Source organism: Schistocerca serialis, chromosome 1, assembly GCF_023864345.2.
Source record: "Schistocerca serialis cubense isolate TAMUIC-IGC-003099 chromosome 1, iqSchSeri2.2, whole genome shotgun sequence".
NCBI lineage: Eukaryota > Metazoa > Arthropoda > Insecta > Orthoptera > Acrididae > Schistocerca > Schistocerca serialis.
In genome coordinates, this window is record NC_064638.1 from 1,167,078,360 (window position 1) to 1,167,099,639 (window position 21,280).

General features: G+C 40.8%; 1 protein-coding gene across 3 annotated transcripts in view; it reads left to right on the forward strand.

Moving 5' to 3' along the window:
* The first annotated feature begins 18,062 nt into the window (after positions 1-18,062).
* Positions 18,063-21,280, forward strand: part of LOC126418448 (uncharacterized) — a 106,985-nt gene continuing 103,767 nt past the window's right edge. Inside the window, exons 1-2 of one of the 3 annotated variants that reach the window (XM_050085223.1) lie at positions 18,063-18,139; positions 19,632-19,672. In XM_050085223.1, coding sequence (XP_049941180.1) covers positions 19,658-19,672 — 15 coding nt within the window. In that variant the 5' untranslated portion in view covers positions 18,063-18,139; positions 19,632-19,657. Of the gene's footprint in view, positions 18,140-18,284; positions 18,378-19,631; positions 19,703-21,280 lie in introns of those variants that run through there. The other 2 variants (XM_050085216.1, XM_050085230.1) reach the window with 2 other exon arrangements.

Here is a 21,280-nt window from a genome sequence, read left to right on the forward strand (position 1 = left end):
CTGTATGTAGAACCAGCGCACGGTAGGAATGCCGTCTCGTACGACTGTATGTTGATTCATCTGTATGCAGCCGCGGGCAACGCCGGATAGTGCGTCTTATCTGATGGTCGCTGTACCCATGCTTGTGAAACTTAGTTTTCTGATGTTGCAACACATATTGGAGACTTTATGGACAGAAAGTACATGAGCTCCGTTCACAAGAGCACTGAACGGACTGCTTCTCTGCGCTGTATGGTGACGATTGGACCCATGCATAAATACAGAGTCAACGCGAAGTCCACCGTCAAATCTCGGCGGTTGTTCGGGAATACGTACTGACAACGGAAACTGCCCATCGCATCTCCTTCAGATTTGGTGGCAAAGATGGCGCAGTTGATAGCCCGACAAAAACCGAACACAGATCAAGCATGAAAACAGAAAGAAGGTGTACTGAGGTACGAAAAAAGAAGAAAAATAGAAACAGTGAATGGTCCGTGCTGAAAATGTGCAACATTGTCCGAATCTGGCTAGCCACGGCGTCTGGTTATATGGTTACAGTGTTGGACTGTCAAAGGAGAGATTCATGTTCAAAACTTCCTGGCTCCCCTTTTTTTTCACAGAATTATGAACTGGCCGTCCGATCATTGACGTGTCTGTTCGCTGTATTTAAATTTGTGTCTGTGTCGTGGTGTAACGTCCGTTTGCAATGGCGAGGTGTAGCGAAAGGACTTCCAGACATAAGTATCTCCTACTTGTTCTACACAAGTATTACAGGTTATGACTCTTGCGTTCCGTTTTGGAAGTTTTGGCTCTTGAATTCCTTTGTTGTAAAACAGTTCATTTCTGTGAGACGTCTATACGGCATCTCGCCTGCGCTCACTATTCATCACATTTACTTACGACGATAGTATTTTCTTACCTCATGATTCATGTTTTGTAACCAGCGTGTACTATTACAGTTACCAAGACAACAGAAGAACAGACACGCCAAAGACCGGACGGACAATTCATAAATTTGTGGAAAAAAAATGGAGCACGAGGCAGTTTTGAACAAAGATCTCCCGCTTGCGTGTCCAACACCTTGAGCACACAACCACGCTCCTGTACTTTTTCAAATACACTCGATGTTGCACATGTTAAACTTGGTGCGTTGACTGTTTCTAGTTTGCTTCTTTTTCCACAGTTCGATACACCTTCTTCTTGTTTTTATGGTTGATCTGTGTTCAGTTTTTGACTGGTTATCAGCTGAGCCATTTTACCAGTAAATCTGAGAGAGTTGCGACGGGGAGTTTCCTTTATGGTTATTTTGGTACAAGGGACTCGTAGTCTCTGCTAGTTTGTTACAGGGTAGTAGCGTAATGTAATTATGAGTTTTGGCACCTGCATTTGTTTCCGTGAAAACGCCTTCGCGACAGTGAAAAGCCTATAACACGTAATCATCAACAAACAACACAGACTAATGCAACAGACGACACATAGGTGTTGTTACGTTAATTCCATCGCTCTGAGAAAAGCTGTTTCATTGTAACTTCAATTCTATGAGATAGAAGTGCGTTCTGATGTAACATAACACTCATTTTCGACAATACTCAAAACTGCTTGAAATTATTCGTCCCTTTTCATACTGATCCTGTTTATACGTAGTTACTTTATCAGACTTCCTCGTGTGGTTAAATGTTTAGTTTTTGGTTTCTCTTTTAGATATTATTCCCAACTTTACTGGCATGTATAGAAGTCAGAATCGCGTCTTATTTGCAGTGGCTAAATAGGTTCAAGGTCCGTAGAAAAATTAGGATGGGTAATACAGGTCAGCGTCCTGTGCTGTTAATGATTGACGCCGTGACGTCACTAAGGAACAGCGTCTGCCACGGTAATAACACTATTTTAACTTGTGAGCCGCATTCTCATGCTATGTGTTTGTGGTATGTTTTAGTTTCTACTTTAATAATGAAATATTAATCGCTATTCTGCTGCTGCTACAGTCTGAAACTTGTGCAACTTTTAAATAGACACAGCTGGTACTTTTAAACAAGCATCTATCGAATCCAAATATACAAGAAAAACCGGAAAGTATAGTCTGTCTTTGCAGTTTTCTGTCAATGTAAGCGGTCGAAATGAGCATGCACTTTTCTAAATCGACTCCGAGAAAAGTTTTAACAAGTAAAAAGATAAAAATTACGCTCATTTACATTTTGTATTAATCACAAGTTTAAAATAACTTCAACTGAAAGGGGAAAGAAACACTGTCGTTTTCACTCCAGATATTATACAAGTACCTTATTTGTAGACAGCATCAGAATTATCTAATCTGACAGAATATCCTTCAAAATACCTGGATGGCAAGTTAAACTAAGCGTTATCCAAGAATTCAAGGTTGACACTGCAGGGCAGGCGACATCTCTGAGCAAACTGTAACTTTTCTGCGAAACAGCGCGCAAAGTAATCGACTTGCGAGTGTCCTCTTTGACCCATTGAATCTGTTTTGACCCATGTAACGAACTTCTGATATCATTGGGTGAAAATCTTTTGCTCAGTATTCGATTAATTTCGCGATACACATGTGCATTTTTATTGCTTTCATCATCGTGCAGCCGTCGTTTCGTTGACGACGGGTGACTACGAAAATATTTATTACGTGCTCGCAATTTCATGCACTTTTTTTTTTTAATGAGCATTTCTTGCCTGTTATGCCGCTATCGGAATCAATAACTGTACATCTATAAATGTACATTTATCAGCACTGTTCTTCCGCAGTGAAAGCTTTCCTTAAGTGTCTATACCTCTTACATGAACCTCGCAAGGGTCCTCTCACTGCCGCTACTACTTCAAGGCAAATTACATGATGGAAATGCATTGCTCTTAAGCACTCGTTTCTGAGATAAATTTAGCAGTTCCCCAATTTTCTAAGATAATCAATTTCTTCGAAATGATGAGAGGATATTCTAGCATTTGTAACGTTCAAAGCGTCTTTTCTACGCAACTTTGACTTCCGGATCCTTTGCACACTTGGTATTGATCTCCAATCACCCAGTGGATACTCGAATACTACACCGTTGTCGGAAGTACTACTCGTACTAGAGACAGACTATTAAATAATTAACAGTTTATTAACGTATTCTTAGAATGCAAGATGGCAAGTAATGAACTTGCTGAAACGTTGCTGGAAAACAACACATTGACTCGGCTGTCAACCCGAGATTTTATTAACGTATTCTTATCACACAAAGATGGCATTGCGTGCAAAAACGACACACAACATGGCTGAACAAGTGAACACACTGAAGTTGACGTGGCTCTCTACGAGTTTTGTGACATCACTTCCTGCTATATCTCTTTGACAGGCCCATGGAGGTAAGAATACCTCCATGGACAGGCCATTTCGTCACGTGAAACCGAGGAGGTTAGAATACCTCCCTGCCCGATATTTCGGCAACATGCTACGTAAAGTAGAGCCAATAGGAAGCAAGAACGAACGATCCCTACGTCACAAGCAGAAAGCAAGACGCCAAACTGTATCTGTTGTGTTCAGAAGCCCAAATTACATGGGTTTTTATGTTATCCGTTACACCCCATGAATATACTCTGTTTCTAATCACCAGCACGTTGAATGTCTCGAGAACGAATCGTTATTGGTAAATGGCGGAAAACGTCATATTGGTTATTAAAGAATGTTCGTATTTAGTTATTTTCGTGTTATGGCTCGTCTGCAAGCCATTTTAAGGCAACGATCCGTTTAAGATTCATGAAACCGAGTCGTTATTATCAGGATTTATAATATAATTGTCAATACTATTTCAGAGACGAAAGTAAAGAAAAAGGAACAAATTGTAGGCGGCCCACTGTACAGTGTAGTCAGTTGAAGTACTGCGACTTTACGCGGGCATATGGACGCGTGAGGGTTCGTGTCCCGCTACTTGCAATTTTTTTTTCACATGAAATTAATAGAAATGATTTCTGTAATATCTGATGTTATTAGGAGAGAGTGTGTTTGTCTTGGTGAACTTATATAAGCTGACGTCTTCCCTGAGTGGACATGGATCTTCCATTTTGGTGTTATTACGCTTTCATGGATATTAAAGTTTTTACTTATGTATACCATAAAGTGATGTATGTGGCGAAGACGCCCATTTGAGATGACAAAACGTCCAAAAGGAAGAAGCGCATGTCAACCGGCCTTGCTACATTGGCAGGGAATGCATATGCAATCCCATGTGTGGCAATCACCTTTGATGTTTGGCCAAACAAAGCAGGCACATGGCGGCCCTGATGTTTGGATGGGTCAGATCGTGAATGGCGTTGAAGACTGTGTGTCGTAGAGGAGAAGGAACTACGGGATGTGACACGCCATTAAAACTGTCACACAACACTGGATAGCTAACGCAGCTGGCCGCTGTGACTGAGCGGTACTGGGTGCTTTAGTCCGGAACCTTACTGCTGCTACGGTCGCAGGTTCGAATCCTGCCTCGGGCATGGACGTGTGTGATGCCCTGAGGTTAGTTAGGTTTAAGTAGTTCTACGTCTAGGGGACTGATGACCTCAGATGTTAAGTCCCATAGTGCTTAGAGCCATTCGAACCATTTTCAGCTAACCCAGGTAGGAGTCAAGATTCTACTATAAGGGATGTAGACAGGTCTTGTAACAAATTCTGTACAGTGATGTCTTGTTGCTGCAAGTGAGCCATCTTGTCCAGGTCGAGGGGCGAAGTAATGGAGTTAATTCTCGACATGTAGTCTGTGATCACATCTGTAGTGTACTGAGAAATAAGATCCCTTTGTCGAAAACAAGGAGGGGGAAGGTTGGTAGCAGGGTTACGTAACGCGTCTGTGAAGGGCCAGTGGTCCATAAAGATGGTAACCAGGCAACCTTCAATCTCTTCTCGGAAGCATTTCACTGCCTTGTAAATGGCATACAACTCTCTGTCAAAAATAGACCATTTGCACTGGACGGAGGACAGTTTCTTGGAGAAGAAATGGAGGGGTTGTGAGATGTTGCCCGTACGTTACTGAAGCGTGACAGCAATAGAGGAGTCACTATCGTCCGTGGTAACAAAGATGCGCACATCGGCGGCGGATTGTGAGAGTGTGACAGCCTTGGAGGGCGCGAGCTTGGGATTTTCAGAAGCTTGTAACATAGCTTCAGACCAGTTCACTCTATGCGATGCAGAACTGTTCTTGCCTGCTAAAGCTTCCGTGAGAAGGGCTTGAAATGAGCAGCATGAGGTATATGCCACCTGAAAAAGTTTACCGTGTCCAGTAACCTGTGAAGACCGGCGGCTCTCAGCAGTAACTTCATGACCAAAGAAGATGACGCTAGTGTGGCAAAGCTGAGTTTTATCATGATTCATTTCGACACCATTCTCTGTGAGGACTTGTAACACATGTGATAGGTATTTCTCATCTCCGTCATCAGAACAGGAAAAGATAAGGATGTCGGTCTGTACAGCAGAACGGCAGCAAGAAAATCAGGGAATCAATAAAGTGGTGCCAGGTTTGGGCAGCATTTTTCAGTTCGTAGAGCATGAAACAGGACTCGAATAGGTCAATGGTGTAATGATGGCTGTTTTTGGGATGTCATCATAGTGCGCAGGGATTTGGTGGTAAGTCTTGTGGCAGTCTACGATGCTTAACACATGTGCACCATGCACTGTTGCATGAAATCTTGGATGTGTGGAATGGAATAATGGTCAGTTACTGTGCACATGTTCAAATTGTGGTAGTCTCCACACAACCTGTAGATACTGTCTTTCTCAGGAACTAGGTGAATAGATGAAGAACAGTTACTAGAAGCAGGATGGACTATGCCCACATATAACAGTCCTGCACAGCGCTTTAGCATTGCGCAGTTTGTTAGCAGTCAGGTATCCTGCCTTGTAATGGATGGGATGGCCTTTCATGCTCACTAATCCATGACGGGTACCGTTTCGACTGGCCATGAGGCGTGATGAAAGGCTGGGAGCATCACACTCAACATTGACACATGAGGAGTCACAGACCTGTCGAGTCTGCGGCATGGCAGTGTGTGTCGTCGGCCAGAGTTGCAGCAGGTGGTATCATGGTGGTAAGAGCATTGACCACATAACGGACATGTGTCTGTGACGAGCTGACGGAGTGTGCTGTCGTAGGGGTGAATCTTGTTGATGTCGTAACATTGGAGTAAGCGTTTGACGAGGGAATTGGCGAGTTGAGCTGTCTGAAGTATACACTAAGATGATGGACAGACGAGCATGTCGCATTGAGATAAGGGGGCTGCAGCCAGCATAATGAGGGAATCTGGTACGTCTGTGTCAAAAGTATGATGCAATGGCTCAGTTCACTGGATATCCTGAGAGACGCCAATGTGCTTACGTCAGTACCAAAGACAGGACCATCGACGTCTGTAACGTGAAATGTCTGTGGGAACTGCAAATCATGAGTGAGCTAAAGCTGTAGCACAGCTGCCCCATGGACTACTATATCTGAATTATTAGCCACATGGAGTGTACCAGATGAGGGCAGGATGCTTGACAGAGCGAGAGCTGGCAGGATAATGCTTGCACGTGTGTTGGTATCAGTCAGGAAATACAGGTTGGTTGACTTTTCAAAGACATAGAGGCGTCTAGACGCGAGGTAATCAGAGAATGATGACCAATTTCACAGGTGACACCCCCGAGAAGGAACGGGGGACATGGCGCCTACTGCCACCCACACGGCAAGTTTTCCATCGCATTCAGAGGGCGGCATTTACAAGCAGCATGCCTGAAGTTCACATGGAACTAGCACAGCAGGTAGACAGAATGCGGAACAGGACCTGAAGTTCTGACGTCCGCAGTCACGCTGCATTGGGAGCCGTTGAGAGGTTAAGGTGATAAGTGTGGGGCAGAGAGAGCAGGTAGTGTGGCTGGTACATTGCTAGGTGGCTACACTGTTCCATCTCGTGAAGTACAAGATCTTATGAGACCTACTCCGGGTGGGCGAGGAGGAGGGACAGGCTTTCCACAGCAGGACTGTCAGTGTAAGTAGCAGAATTTGTTCTCGCAGAAGTGACGAGCTGGCAGTGCCACACGACTTGATACATGCAATCCACATGTCGAAGTCTAAGTTCCAGTGGTTCTGTAGACGTAGATAACAGCTGCAGCTGGATGTAGTATGGAAGCTTGACGACCCAAATGGTCCACAAGGCAGCGTTCTGCAGGATGTTAGGATCGAAAGGCCACTAGGTGCTGCCAGAGATGAGAGGATGTCCTGTCGCTGATTTGTTCCAGGTGAATTACGTAATGAAGCGCTTCCTCCGATGAGTGGCAAAGATGCTGGACGATTATCTGCCTTGCACTGAGATATCAGGGTGGATGGAGTAAGGTCAGGATACTATCATTGATAATTTCCAGTTCGTCTTGTAAGTATCCAAAGCTGTTTCACAGAGGAAGACCGCACTGCAGTTCCTTCTCTAAATCCTCGCACAAACGAAAAAATGGCTGACATCGAAATAAGTGTCCAAGGAATAGAAAAGCAACTGGAATCACTCAACAGAGGAAAGTCCACTGGACCTGACGGGATACCAATTCGATTCTACACAGAGTACGCGAAAGAACATGCCCCCCTTCTAACAGCCGTGTACCGCAAGTCTCTAGAGGAACGGAAGGTTCCAAATGATTGGAAAAGAGCACAGGTAGTCCCAGTCTTCAAGAAGGGTCGTCGAGCAGATGCGCAAAACTATAGACCTATATCTCTGACGTCGATCTGTTGTAGCATTTTAGAACATGTTTTTTGCTCGAGTATCATGTCGTTTTTGGAAACCCAGAATCTACTCTGTAGGAATCAACATGGATTCCGGAAACAGCGATCGTGTGAGACCCAACTCGCTTTATTTGTTCATGAGACCCAGAAAATATTAGATACAGGCTCTCAGGTAGATGCTATTTTCCTTGACTTCCGGAAGGCGTTCGATACGGTTCCGCACTGTCGCCTGATAAACAAAGATAGAGCCTACGGAATATCAGACCAGCTGTGTGGCTGGATTGAACAGTTTTTAGCAAACAGAACACAACATGTTGTTATCAATGGAGAGACGTCTACAGACGTTAAAGTAACCTCTGGCGTGCTACTGGGGAGTGTTATGGGACCATTGCTTTTCACAATATATATAAATGACCTAGTAGATAGTGTCGGAAGTTCCATGCGGCTTTTCGCGGATGATGCTGTAGTATACAGATAAGTTGCAGCATTAGAAAATTGCAGCGAAATTCAGGAAGATCTGCAGCGGATAGGCACTTGGTGCAGCGAGTGGCAACTGACCCTTAACATAGACAAATGTAATGTATTGCGAATACATAGAAAGAAAGATCCTTTATTGTATGATTATATGATAGCGGAACAAACACTGGTAGCAGTTACTTCTGTAAAATATCTGGGAGAGTCCTTAGAAAATGTAGTCCATCAACAAAGGAGGTGGCTTACAAAACACTCGTTCGACCCATACTTGAGTATTGCTCATCAGTGTGGGATCCGTACCAGATCGGGTTGACGGAGTAGATAGAGAAGATCCAAAGAAGAGCGGCGCGTTTCGTCACAGGGTTATTTGGTAACCGTGATAGTGTTACGGAGATGTTTAGCAAACTCAAGTGGCAGACTCTGCAAGAGAGGCGCTCTGCATCGCGGTGTAGCTTGCTGTCCAGGTTTCGAGAGGGTGCGTTTCTGGATGAGGTATCGAATATATTGCTTCCCCCTACTTATACCTCCCGAGGAGATCACGAATGTAAAATTAGAGAGATTCGAGCGCGCACAGAGGCTTTCAGACAGTCGTTCTTCCCGCGAACCATACACGACTGGAACAGAAAAGGGAGGTAATGACAGTGGCACATAAAGTGCCCTCCACCACTTACCGTTGGGTGGCTTGCGGAGTATAAATGTAGATGTAGATGTAGGCAGAAAAAACAGGCTTCGTCACTACTGATGCCGCTAACGTCCAGATTAGAGTCCACCAGGTGAACAACATGAGAGAGCTATCCTTGTGGAGGGGTGACAGCTTAGGGAAGTGGCTGGGATGCAGCCTGAGACAGCAACGGAGCATGAAACCATGTACTAGATGAGGGCAGTACACTCAACAGAGTGAGGACAGTGTGTGACAGTGGTACGGTGCCCGATGTCTTGGCAGTTGGGGGGAGGGGCATTTCAGAACGTCACACATCACAGCAGACATGGCAGGCACCAATGATGCAGATGGCGTGGAAGATACAACTGGCACAGCAGCAGCAGCTGTGGCCATTACATCATGAAAGAGTCCAGTGTGTTCGGACTGAGTGGATAAGGTGGCACTGCCTAATGGTAAAAAAAGGCACAGGTTGGGAGGGGTAGGAGCTCATGCACTGTACCCAACCCAGGGATGTGAAGGTGGTGTGTGGGGCTGTGAGTGTGTAGTTGAAAGCTGTGTTCGATGTACTTGCAGTGACACTCCATACTGCACTCAAATATAGAGATTGGCACGCTATGTCCGATATGTGATACAATGAGGAAGCACTTGTCATGGCGAACATTGTTCACAACAAGCAGTAATGATCACTGTGGAAAGTCGACACGACATGGAAATGCACGATAAAGGGGTCACCATTGTGGGTACTCCAATACTAAGCCATAGCTGGAAGTACTAGAAACATACTATTAAATAATAAACACTTTATTAATTGAGTCTTTCTACGCAAAGGGTGCATCAGATACAAAAACGTCACACAACATGGCTGAAAAAGGGCATACATTGAGAGAAAACCAAAATTGTTAGTCCTCAAAGAGGTGGTGGTCAATTCGTACTGAGTCGACTGCTGCCACACCCCTTTGTTCACTAATTCCCTATTGTTCTGGAAAAAAGTGGTATTATTCTTCAATCCCACTACTGTTCTGTTAAATGCTTTTTCAGGTCCTACTCCCTCCTCCTCTATTGTTTTGGAACAAAAGATATTGCCTCCTAAGCTCACCTCCTCCCTCTTGGGTTCCCAGTTCTGGAGCAGTGTATTGTTTCCAAAGGTCACCACCTATTGTAGTTAAAAGACGGGTTTAATTCAGCCACAAATTCAGTTTACAATCTGAGAGGGATTCCATTGGGCCCTGGAGCTTCGTTCAGTTTTAGTGACTTCAGCTTTGGCAACACCACTGACACTAATATTTATTTCACTCATCTTTTCAGTGGTAAGAGAACTAAGTTGGGGCAGTTCTCCTGAGTTTTCTTTAGTAAAGGAATATTTTAAAATGGAGTTAAGCATTTGAGCTTTTGCTTTGCTACCCTCAGTTTCAGTTCCTGTCAGCCTCTAGGGCTGAACACCAACTTTGGTGCCACTAAAAACTTTTAGATACTACCAGAGTTTCTCTGGGTTTTGTGAAATATTATTTGACAGTATTCTGCTGCAGTAGTCATTGAAGGCTTCATGCTTTGCTCTCTTGACAACCAGGCGTATTTTATTCAGCAGCTCTCTGTCTATAGTCTTATACTTTGTTTTACACTTACTACGAAGTAGTCTCTGTTTCTTTAGAAGTTTCTTTACAGTGACTGTATACTGTAGAGGTTTCTGCCTCCCACCACAACTTTGTGAACTGTTCTACAGAGTACATATCTAGCCAGTGCGTGGTCAACTGTTCTTTTAAACTTGATCCATATTTCCTCTACATCCTCCTTCCCTGTGCTGAAAGTTTCAGGTCCCTCTTTCAGATATGCATTTTTATTTTCTTTGCCCACAATGTATACCCTTCCACTTGTTTTAGTTGTCTTTTGTACTTTTGCAACTATTATTGCCACAGCTATATCATAGTCACTGATACCAGTTTCCATGTGGGTATCCTCAAAGACGTCAGGTCTATTTGTCGCCATTAGATCCAACATATTTCCATCATGAGTGGATTCTGAACAGTCTTTTCTAGGCAGTTTTCAAAGAAGGCATTTAGTAATGTTTTGCACGATGACTTATGATGCCCAGCACTAACAAAACTGTAATTTTCCCAGTTGATTGTCTGATGGTAAAAAGTCTCCACCAATGACTACAGTATCACTGGGGAACTTACATAAAAGCAAACTGAAGTTTTCTCTAAAGCCCTCAGTAACATCAGGAGATGAGTCTGGTGGGCGATATTAGGATCTAATTACCGTTTTAGGCCCACCCCTGGTACTGAGTTTTGCTCAAACAATCTCACATGAAGTTCCATTTCTATCTTGGAGGATATCAATTTCTTGTCTACTGTGACAAATACACCACCTCCATTTTCCTTTCGATACCCTTTCCCAAAAATCTCATTCCTATCAGTTTTGGGTTTCAACCAGGTTTCTGTACTTCATATAATGTGAGCTTCATTGCTTTTCAGGAGTATTTCAAACTCTGGCACTTTGTCACAAATGCTTTATCAGTTTATCACTCGGATTTTAGTACGAAGCATTTCTTTCGATTTTACACTGATACTTCAGGGTTGCTAAAACTGTCGATATCTAAAAAAATAAAAAACGAAAAGAAAAACATGCGTGAGCCCCACACACAGTCAGCTATCTGGTAGCAGCCTCTGATGTGCAGTGCACACCTGACTCATTTTGGGGAACCCGAAGGTTCTCAATCCTACGGCACAAGTCCAGGAAGGTGCAGCCTACCCTGTCACAAAAACTTTAAATTCTCTGGTTCAGTCCTTCCACTGAACCAAAGGGCCACGAACAGCTCTGTTGACAATGCTGCAAACTGTGAGCTCCATTGGAACTCCATGTCCAAGGCTATTCTTCTCAACCTTCTGTGCCAGTCGCTGGAATGATTCATGTACAACCTCAGAGCCCTGGCAACAAGCAACATTTGTTGAAGGATCATTATAATCTGCAGCTGATTGAACTCTGTCCCATCAATGGCTGCCGAAATAGCCTCTTCAGCCTTTTGGATGAGGCCCCGAGGCATACACACTCAGTGTCCTTTCCTGTTTCTTGCTGCTGTTTCCCTAAGGGATACCATCATTCGCAGTATGTTGGAACTACCGAAAATTAACAGACCCCTACCCTTTAGCATTTGCCTCCTCTGGACACCAGACAAAATAGGTTTCCCCAAATGAGGTGAAGTGAGCCTCACTGTCTCAGTTCCAGTTTTAGTGAAAGACAGCACCTCAAACTTGTTGGTTATGGTGATCAGTATAACTCCCTGGATCCACCCTGGTCTGCGTCCATCCTGTACAGGACGCCTGGCTCTACCATTGAAATGCCACTTGCAGTGAAGTGGACGAATAATGACTAGTCCCATACTTTTTGCAAAGGAGAAAGGATCCACAATAGAGGATTTGCAGCAGCCACCAATCGTTTGACAGTAATTAGTGCGATTTCCAGCTGCTTACAAGCGTCTACCAACTCTTTCCATGTTCAAGAACAGCATTCACAGTGGGGATGCATTTTGGCTAGTACTCGTAATGCGTCACAGGACAGTGAGTACATAACTTTAAACTAAGTCCCCTGATTATCTTTTAATCTGTCCAGCCTCAAAATTATTAATTCCCTATAGGAACTGAAGCAAATAAACAAGGTGAGATTTCTATTAAGGCAACAGGGAAATCTGTAGTAAAAATTGTTAGTTTCCTAAAACTTTTTGAGGTTAACTATAGTTATTAGCAAACTCGGAAATAGAGTTAATTTATGATAAATGTAGAAATACATACTCTTTAAGGGAACACTAGATGTAAGACAATAAGTTAGTAACAATATCTGCTATTGTAACTAAATCACAAAAACTGATTTATTACAAATTGAATTGTACAAGCAACGATAGTTTCTGAAAATTCTCAAAAATGCGCGTTTATTTGCTTTGATATACATTGAAATTTGGGGTGATCTGTTCTTTGGAAGTGACTGTGAATTACAAACGCTAATTTGCTGGGAAATATGTTATCCAAAACACTCGTGCCCGTAATTTAAGAAAACATAGTTTCATAAGCGTCTGCAAATACGCAAAAGAAACTATTCCTCGAGTGCAGTAATTATACAATGAAATTAGAGAACGGTTGCTCTGAATAAGAAATTTTAAAAGAGTACAAGTAAGTTTAAGCCTACAATTGACGACAACAGTACTAGTTTATCGTGGCACTCACGAATGTTCGCACTTTCACAATATATCGCCATACAAATAGGTATTGACACAATCAATGAACGATTACGCAGAAGCAATCTGAAAAATAAAATATGTAAATCCAGGATTTAAAATCAGCTCACGAAACTTGCACATGAAGTCTCATACAAAGGAAAATTCCGATGATGGCTTTTACATATAATTAAACGTGCGAATTACAGGGATTATTCACTTAGCTGTTTCTGTGGCAATTTCTATACTGGCGTGCTGAAGAAGAAAACTGCAGCGTGAGTTTATGTCAGTCAAAATCGTGAAAATGTACGGCACCAGCAAAGCTTGTATTCTGCCTGAAGCTCAAGCTTTTGGCTCAGTTCAAAACGGAACTCATCGGTGACAAAAATTCTACTCTAGTCAATGAGATTCCAGACTGAAGAAGTATCTGGAGACGCCCCAGAGGGCGGTGGGATGTCAACGTGACTGTCGCCCACCATACGACCCAACAACCCGTAATGATGGTTCAGGGTGCCATTTCCTTTCTTAACAGGACCCCTTTGGTTATCATCTGTGGCTCCCTTACAGTACAGTGGTCCATCGATATTCAACGCTCCGTTTTGCTGCCTTTCATGGCAAGCAATCCTGGGCTTACGTTTCAGCAAGAAATGCCCACCCACACATGGTGAGAGTTTCTACTTCTTGTCTTCCTTCTTTCCAAACCCTGCCTAGATCAGCAAGCTCGCTGAATCTCTCCCCAATCAGGAGTGTTAGGGTATTATGGCATGTCTCGGGATTTTGACGATCTAACGCGCCAGTTGGATAGAATTGGCACAATATTTCTCAAGAAGACATCCACCAACACCATAAACCAATGCCAATTTAAGTAACTGCTTGCAAACTGGCCAGAGGTGGACCAGTGTATTATTAACTTGCTCAATTTGTGAAGCTCTTTCTCTTGAATAAAACATCCAGTTTTTCTGAAATTATTATCATTTATTTGTCTGGACATGCACTACGTTTCTACCGATTTCCGACCCATTTCGATAATTCCTTTGTGGTGAGCTGTTTTGTTTTTTTCTTAGAGTGTGTTTGGCATACTTACACTCAACAATGTCTTATGGAGTAATTTTCTGCGATAGCTCACCACCTAGAAAGAAAGTACTGATTGCCAAAGCAAGCAATAAGAATAATATGGAGTTGACCATAGAAGTAGATGTATGTATCTCATTGAGGAGGTAAGCATTTTAATTTTGCTGTCACAATATGTATATTCGCTGATATAATTCATCATAAATAATCCATCACATTTCAGAAGAACAATTAGGTCCATACCTACAACACTAGAGACAAACGAGGCCCTTGATGTGTGACCTGAGGTTTTCCCGGCATACAGAAATTTTCAAAATGTGGTCCTTATCACCTATTATTAAATCTGTCAGTGCTTCAGAAATGAGTTCAATATGCAGCAACAAAAATCTTTGATCATTTGCACAGTACAGTAACTTAGTATGTCTGACAGGTATCTAATGACTGTTCTTAGACAGTATATATTCAGGTACCGCATTTATGTGCATGATACAAAGAAACATTTAGCATGAGAGATAAAAACCACAACTAAATTATTCGCAAAAAGGAAGAGCTAGACATCTGAGGCTGTTGTTTATTCAAAACCTTTGGACAGCTTTCCACTATTCGTTCTGAGTATTATGCTGTTTATGAACGACCCGGGGTAGACAATATTCAATTAGAACTACTGATAGCCTTGGGAGAGCCAGCCGTGACAAAACTATTCAATCTAGTGAGCAATATGTATGACACAGGCGAAATACCCTAGACTTCAAGAAGAATGTAATAATTCCAATCCCAAAGAAAGCAGGCATTGACAGGTGTGAAAATTATCGACCTATCAGTTTAATAAGTCACAGCTGTAAAATACTAACACGAACTATTTACAGATGAATGGAAAATTGGTAGAAGCCGACCTTGGAGAAGATGAGTTTGGATTTCATAGAAATGTTGGAACACACAAGGCAATACTGACCCTACGGTTCACATTAGAAGGTAGATTAAGGAACAGCAAACCTACGTTTCTAGCATTTGTAGACTTAGAGAAAGCTTTTGACGATGTTGGCTGGAATACCCCCTTTCAAATTCTAAACGCGGCAGGAAGCGAAATGCTATTTACAATTTGTACAGATATCAGATGGCAGAGTCCAGGGCCATGAAAGGGAAGCAGTGGCTGAGAAGGGAATGAGACAGGGGTGTAGCCTATCCCCAGTGTTATTCAATCTGTATACTGAGCAAGCAGTAAAGTAAACAAAAGAAAAAATTGTAGTAGGAATTAAAATCGATGGAGAAGAAATAAAAACTTTTGAGGTTTGCCGATGACATTCTGGCAGAGACAGACATTCTGGCAGAGACAGCAAAGGACCTGGAAGAGCAGTTGAACGGAATGGATAGTGTCTTGAAAGGCGGATACAAGATGAACATCGACAAAAGCAAAACAAGGATAATGGAATGTAGTCGAATTAAATCAGGCGATACTTAGGGAATTAGATTAGGAAATGAGACACTTAAAGTAGTAAATAAGTTTTGCTATTTGGGGAGCAAAATAACTGATGATGGTCGAAGTAAAGAGGATATAAAATGTTGACTGGCAATGGCAAGGAAAGCGTTTCTGACAAAGAGAAATTTGTTAACATCGAGTATAGATTTAAGTGTCAGAAAGTCGTTTCTGAAAGTATTTGTATGGAGTGTAGCCATTTATAGAAGTAAACACGGACGATAAATAGTTTAGACAAGAAGAGAATAGAAGCTTTCGAAATGTGGTGCTACAGAAGAATGCTGAAGATTATATGGGTAGATCACGTAAGTAATGAGGAGGTGCTGAACAGAATTCGGGAGAAAAGGAATTTGTGGCACAGCTTGACTAGAAGAAGGGATCACGGTAGGACACGTTCTGAGGAATCAAGGGATCACCAATTTAATATTGGAGGGAAGTGTGCAGGGTAAAAATAGTAGAGGGAGACAGAGGTATGAATACACTAAGCAGACTCAGAAGGATGTAGGTTGCATTAGTTACTCGGAGATGAAGACGCTTACACAGGATAGAGTAGCATGGAGAGCTGCAGCAAACCAGACTCTGGAAGAAGACCACAGCAACAACGGCAACATGAACGACCATCATTGGCAACGGAAAAGTTCATACCAAACAAAGATTCAAAATGCCCTGTATTAAATCTGCTATTTGTTAACACTGACATTGAAGAGTTAATGTGTAGAACTGTTCGAACAATATGCTACCGTATTGCTACTAAGATATGACTATTGGAAATATTTCTTGAGTTCAATAGCTACTGATTTTAACCATGGAATGTTTTTCTCTCAAGTTATATAAGTTTTTATTTAATGTGGTCCTACTTCACTTTCCCTAATCTTTATATTTCAATGCTAGCTCAGTCTATATAATTTGATAATGAAATGCTAAAGGGGCCCTCACACGTTCAATAATACTGTCAAACTGACAATACATTGACCGTCTGAGGGCGCGCACGGAAGCATTGTCAATACTAGAAACACTTACGAGCAGTATTGATGGATCTCAAAATATTCTCAATACTGTCAATACATGCTGAACGTGTGAGGACAAGTATTGACGATTTGACAATATTCTCCATTCAGATATTCACAGAGCTTCAGGAATCAACTAAGCGACATTAGTGTGCACCACTTATTTTTAAATACGCCGTTGTGTATGCTATGCCTCTCATTCAGTTTTTAAGACGTCTTTTTACCACAAAAGAATTTTGATATGCCTATTCAAGGGTAATCATTGTATATACCACTTTAGGACGGTTAACGTTGATTCTCGAAGACCCTGCTTACTTCATTAATTTGAAAATATAGTATAAATTGGTGTATTATATAGCAGTTTGGAAAAACGCACCCATTTCGAAAAATAGGTGATATATCTGCAATGAGTAGTAAGAGGTCTGTGAAATAAATGCCAGTTTCGCCAAATTATCAAAATGCGAGAAAAGAAACTGTTAAACGTTAATTGCCTGAATAGATTCTTGCCAGGCAGATATAATTGCTTAATAGGTTTCCACGGAATTTTACTAATGGTGCTAGCTGATATTACAGAACTAAACTTAAACATTAGGATGACTTGCCTGTCGCCAGAAATCACTAACTCACTCCTATCCTCTTCTCGACTGCGACTGCCTCTCTCATTAACGTACGGTGTTTTGCTTCTCTATTTTATCTCGTATCAGCGCTAATAACTATACGCATGAACCAGGGCTCATGGGAAAACAACTTTCGGGTCCATGGTTCTGACTTCAGACAGTAAATTAACACGTGATCAGTCGTTCCTTTTTTCCAACCAGTCTCAGGCCCGTTTCGTCTTTCTAGTTGTTTTCTACCGCTTGCAAGCTATCTACGGCTAATACAACAGCAGCACACGCTTTCATTTTCGTGTTCGACATTTTAACTGTAAGCTCTCGTTGCCAGTTCTCAATTTTTGTCAATGTTATTGATAGTCTGAGATCGCTTCCGTATGTTGAAGGTTTGACAGCTATAGTTGTCAATAAATTTGAACATGTGCAGGCCTCTTAATAATAATAAAAATGATATTAAAAGACGACTATTCTGGCCATGACACCCGGCACGCTTGTACAGGCAGATTTTAGTTTTTTTCTTATCTATCGTCTGAAAAGTCTTACTTTCCTCTGCTGCACTGATACACTAAATTCACCGTCTTATCTCTAACAAATCGTTATTACCGCGTTATTTTACTGTAATGCATCATGTTTCAAGGCAAATTGCCTCTGTACCTACAACAATGAGTAAAACGGATCGCTTTAGTGTTGAGCATTATATGCTTGAGAAAGATAACACAGATCTTTCACACTGTTACTGGACCCTGAAATTATAATAATACTTGAGAAATGATAAATATAAGAACTATTCCTATTTGTTACGTTCAAAAACGTTACCGTCGTACAGGACTTCATAACTACGCAGTGATTACTGTTGCTACGAGCCGTTTGCATCTTTGGTCTATGAAGTTGTGTTAAAATGTGTGACTTGTGTTTAAAGGCATGCGGATCAGCTGTGTGATTTAAAGTAAGCTAAGCACGAGTCTTATCGGAAGTTTAGACGCCAGTGTTTGTCTTTCTGTGTATAGAAAGTATATCGATATAAATAAAATAAACATTGTGAAGGCGTTTTGGTGTATTGCAGGTTAGGAAAGGACAACATATGTGCGTTTGGTTTGTTATGGTACTGTGTATATTTGTAAAACGTTTGTCGCCTCAAATTGTTTAAAATACGTCTTGTTCCTTCGCGGCTCAACTGCGTAAAGGTAATTCTCAGAAGTTCACTTGAAGCTAGGATAGTACGACTTTGTTAGTATTACCTTAACTATTTCGCTCCTCGTTTACGTCAAGGCGTGCTGGGATGTCTTCACTCAGGTTATTTTCTTGGTGTACCTTTCAGTTGAGAAGGGACTTTGCGTTTCTTATGCGGGGAAATGGGTAAAAGTGGTAATATAAAGGGGTCTGCAAATTTCACTTTTTACTTAATCTTCCCAAGAGCACTTCTTAAATTTGAAACATCGATAATCGTTTTAATCATACAATAAGTGTGCTAAATGTAAAAGAATTTGCAGAAAATCTGAATGGACTGATGACATAACCAGGAAACTCTTTAACTGAAAATGATAATTTTATTATTCATCGCCAAATACCGTTCCCTTTTTGTCTTCTGCCTACTCCGCCCACTCCCTTTCTGATGTGTAAGTTCCACTTTATAATGCACATGTGTTAGTCATTGACTCCGATGTCATTCAGTAACACTGTATAACGTGACTACATTTTAGGTTTTGTATACGGAAAATATATGATGAAACATTTTTCCCGAATGAGTAATCCATTAATGCTAGTGTTCACCATGTTTAACATTACAAATTCGTCAGAGAATAACAGCTTATCATTACATCCACAGTTTTATAAAGCTGAGAATAATTACTAGTTGTACTTTCAGTACATGTTAACATATCAAAATAAACTCTCTTACAGCTGTACACTGACATTTTTCATTGACCTTGCCTATGTAAGATTTCACAAATGACGTGTATACACTGTGAACTTTTACTGCATAACGTAGTGGTAGTTGTCAGAATAAGAAACAGTTAAATGCTGCTCGCAGCTTATTTCTATGTTATGACAAGGCACAAAATCCTTCTTGCTGATAACTGTTTACATACCTGTAGGGGAATTGTTTATGCAGTAAATGATCATTTGTGAAGCAAAAGAGAACACTGTGAATGTCAAAAACCACATGGAATGACATGTACTTCTTTTCATGGTGTACACTGACTCATTTAAAAAGTTCAGGTTTCTAAATAGGGCTTCTTAGTACTTCATGTAACAGCCTAGTGTTTAACATTTAATTTTTGTTATTTATAATAGTGTCCATTTTTCAGGCTCAACACACAACTTGCCATTTTAGTATGCATGTTCATTTGTACATAATGTCTCTAGCATGAATAGTATCATTTAATTATTAAACATTTAACTGAACTTACATAATGTGTGCTTTGGTACTTTCTTTATAGTATACTCTGGACGCAAAAGGAAAGCCATGGAGGGAAAACAGGTATTTTCCAAATGCCTGGAAAATAACATTGTAAGAGCTTCCTGTAATGCTGAGTTTTTGCCAGAATTTCTATTCTGTAACATGCTTGTGCATTCTAACGAAGCAAGTAGCCAATTGTATAAAACCTGTAGCCTGTTCTATAACTGCTTTTTTCTTTCACCATTCATCTCATTATTTTGGCTGACAGTAACTTGATTTGTAGCAGTCTCTTTCTTCAGAAACATGATTTCTAATGACTAGTTAACTCTGAGAGGTACTCTTTTCTGTAATGATTTGATTTCCAAGTTTTGCATGAAGCTCTTCTCGTGGCTCTAACCAAATATGATATGATACTGTATTTTGGGCTCTGACTATGCATTTGCTTGCCAGAGATTTAAGTAACACCTTCTGTTTTTATTCTGAAATGTGGTTCCCATTGCTAGATTGTGATGGGTTTGATGACACATTCTATAAAGTATATGGTTTATTTATATAATAATGGTAATATGTGATATGCTGTTGGTTTTTATTAGATCTTTGTCTATGATTGTCTATGTTTCCATTTTCAAACTGTAAGTAGATGATCACATTATAGGTTACATAATGAACAACAGTAGTTTGTGACCCTCTATAACAATATATGTTTAAGTTAATGTGACAAATGAAATTACATCAGTGCATAAGAAATTATGTTATAAAAACACTTATTAGTTGTATATTGTATTAAACATAAGATAGATTAATATGAATCCAGCACAGATACAAATTTTGTAAAGATATTATATAGTTGTTAAAATGTACCCTGACAAATCCTATATCACAAATGTGATCATTGGGATGATGATAAATAAATAAATATTTGTTCTTATGTTCATGTTTAGTTTCAAAATCAGATTTGCGTTGTAATTCGCAAACTTGGCAAACAACAGGGTTATAACTCACTATATGGGCTTGATGACAGTGTAGTCCTAGTACCCTAGATTCAAGTTTAAACTTTCCTTTAGCATTAGGACAGCACAGATGAGTTTTATGTCATCATTTTGTAATGTAATTATGCAGTCTTGAACATGGCTGTTAAAAGCAATTGTGAGTAAGCTTTGATTAATAAGACAAACTGCCAGTCAGTTGTCATAAGTTTACTTATTTAAACTTGATCTGGGTTTCAATACTTCTGTAATTATCTTCTTCAGAAGTACAAGACACTACTTGGTTACATTAGTAGAAACATATTATGTGAATCTCGAGCTAACCACTCGAGTCACATGCAGTAATTGAAGTATCCGTTAAAACAGTAAAAGTGAAATATATATGGCTGCTGACCAATTGCAAACTTCTAACTAAGATTTACAGTTCCATTGGACTTGAGCTGATTAGCTCATGATTATGTAATGTGTTTCAACAAATATGTACCAAGTAACAGCATATACTTCTGAAAAAGATACTCACAGCAGTATCGCAACCTAGGTCAAGTTTTAATAAACTTCTGGCTGCTGATTGGGGCTTTTTACTTTCTTGATCAAAGTAATGTTATCATATATTTTGTCATTTGACATGATATTGTGCTTGGCTTTGATTAAAGTATGTTCCTCTCAGCACCAGCTTTTTAAATTTCAACATTTCAGACATCCT